Below are 1,489 nucleotides of genomic sequence, written 5' to 3'. Positions count from 1 at the left end.
AAAAAAAATCATTATTTAAGTCTTTTTAAATGGGTCAAAAACACTGGGAATGTGACCGATGAAAACTTGGGCGGAGAGAGACTTTTTTTCACTTCATGGTTACTGAAAGTGGTTTGGGTTGGTTCATGTAATGAGTACACCCACATTTTTCTAAAAAAATATGCTTCACGCTCAAAATTATTTATACAGTTTCTGTATTTTTTAATACTGCAATATAGATTTTGAAAACCTAAATATTGCAATGTCAGTTTTTCCAAAATCCTAAAGCCCTCAACTCTTAAAGGTTGTTTATGATATGATATGATTTAACACTTTATTGTCAGACGAGTCTGAAATTTTGGGCAAACATGACCTTTACACGTTCTTATGTGAGATTCATTAGTAATTCTGTGAGGTCGAGAGCGGTACCTTATCATAGGGCAGCATTCCCCTCAGCGGGAAGCGCAGAGTGGTCGGGTCCAGTTTCCACGAGTTACAAATGGCCCCAGAATTATTAACCACTGGCAGAAGATTGCAGCGCCCTGAAACATATTCAAACATGTGACACACTGCCGCAGGGGCTCATGGGATAATTATTCCACCGCAGTGTGAGACGAGGATGTGTGGATGCGTCTTACCGCAGATGGAGTTAATGCGGGCGGTCGGTCTGAAACTATCAACGAAGTCAGATATCAGGCTGCCCAACAACTGAAAAGCAGCACACACTTTGGTTTCATTTCGTGAAGACTCACTGATAACAAATCATCACCTGCATTACAACAATCAGCCTTCGTCAGGCGTCTGTAGGAGTGAGTTACCCAGTGTGAGAGCATGCCCTCCGGATACAGCTTCCTGATCTCAGTCACAGCGAAGTACGCCGGCAGCAGACAAGCGTTGCGGTCCAGTATGTACTCCACCACCTTCACACAGCAAAGTTAATCACACTCGGGAAACACCAGAAGCACCGTCATCTGTCTGAGGACTCGAACATACTTCTCGTGCTGCGAGCAGCTGCTGAACCACAGCCGAGCTCATGAAGTTCGGGACGGTCTGAATCTTGTCCATCACAGCCTTCAGCAGATCCCTCACGCCCTGACAATCACATAGATGTAGAGAATAAAGAGACACTCCCACGCTTTATTGATGGTCGGGGGACTTTTGGAGCTGGTTCACACACTTCTGCTCTTGATTATGCGAGAGCTAATTAATATACAGCACCAAATCAGAGTAAAAAATAGCTACTACCACAAGAAAACACATGGCTTGAGTGGAACTGGAGCACAGTCTGATCTTCAATAATGTGAGAGATTCGACTCAAACAACACATCAGATTACTAAAGAAAGCAACTCCCATAAGTGACATTTCTTCTACTTTCACCTTAGACGCAGTTTCATGAAGCGATGAATGACTCTTTCTGCGAGTCACACTTTTACTATGTTCATTTATTTTGAGGTTTAAACGTTACCTGTGCAAAAAAATTAAAATTTCTTACCAAAAAAAAAAAAAAAA

At 42.3% G+C, this 1,489-nt stretch overlaps 1 protein-coding gene across 1 annotated transcript; it reads right to left on the bottom strand.

Annotated features, from left to right (window-relative positions):
* Positions 1–355: 355 nt before the first annotated feature.
* Positions 356–1,410, bottom strand: LOC107577140 (mediator of RNA polymerase II transcription subunit 23-like). Its single transcript, XM_016263248.1, has 4 exons — positions 973–1,410; positions 798–899; positions 618–687; positions 356–521 (listed from the first exon to the last, which is right to left on the bottom strand). Exons 1-4 carry the CDS (start codon positions 1,042–1,044, stop codon positions 379–381), a joined length of 387 nt encoding a protein of 128 aa, XP_016118734.1. The 5' UTR covers positions 1,045–1,410; the 3' UTR covers positions 356–378.
* Positions 1,411–1,489: the final 79 nt, after the last annotated feature.

Source organism: Sinocyclocheilus grahami, unplaced genomic scaffold (genome assembly GCF_001515645.1).
Source record: "Sinocyclocheilus grahami isolate Dianchi unplaced genomic scaffold, SAMN03320097.WGS_v1.1 scaffold5235.1, whole genome shotgun sequence".
Taxonomy (NCBI): Eukaryota; Metazoa; Chordata; class Actinopteri; order Cypriniformes; family Cyprinidae; genus Sinocyclocheilus; species Sinocyclocheilus grahami.
This window is presented reverse-complemented; position numbering and strand designations above follow the sequence as displayed.

Bases quoted from the DNA above. Each gene is read 5' to 3' on its own strand.
- LOC107577140 (XM_016263248.1), bottom strand. From the start codon at position 1,044: ATGGACAAGATTCAGACCGTCCCGAACTTCATGAGCTCGGCTGTGGTT. The intron at 900-972 runs GTATGTTCGAGT...TGCTGTGTGAAG, and splicing joins AGCTGCTCGCAGCACGAGAA to GTGGTGGAGTACATACTGGA. The intron at 522-617 runs GTAAGACGCATC...AATATGTTTCAG, and splicing joins CCGCATTAACTCCATCTGCG to GGCGCTGCAATCTTCTGCCA.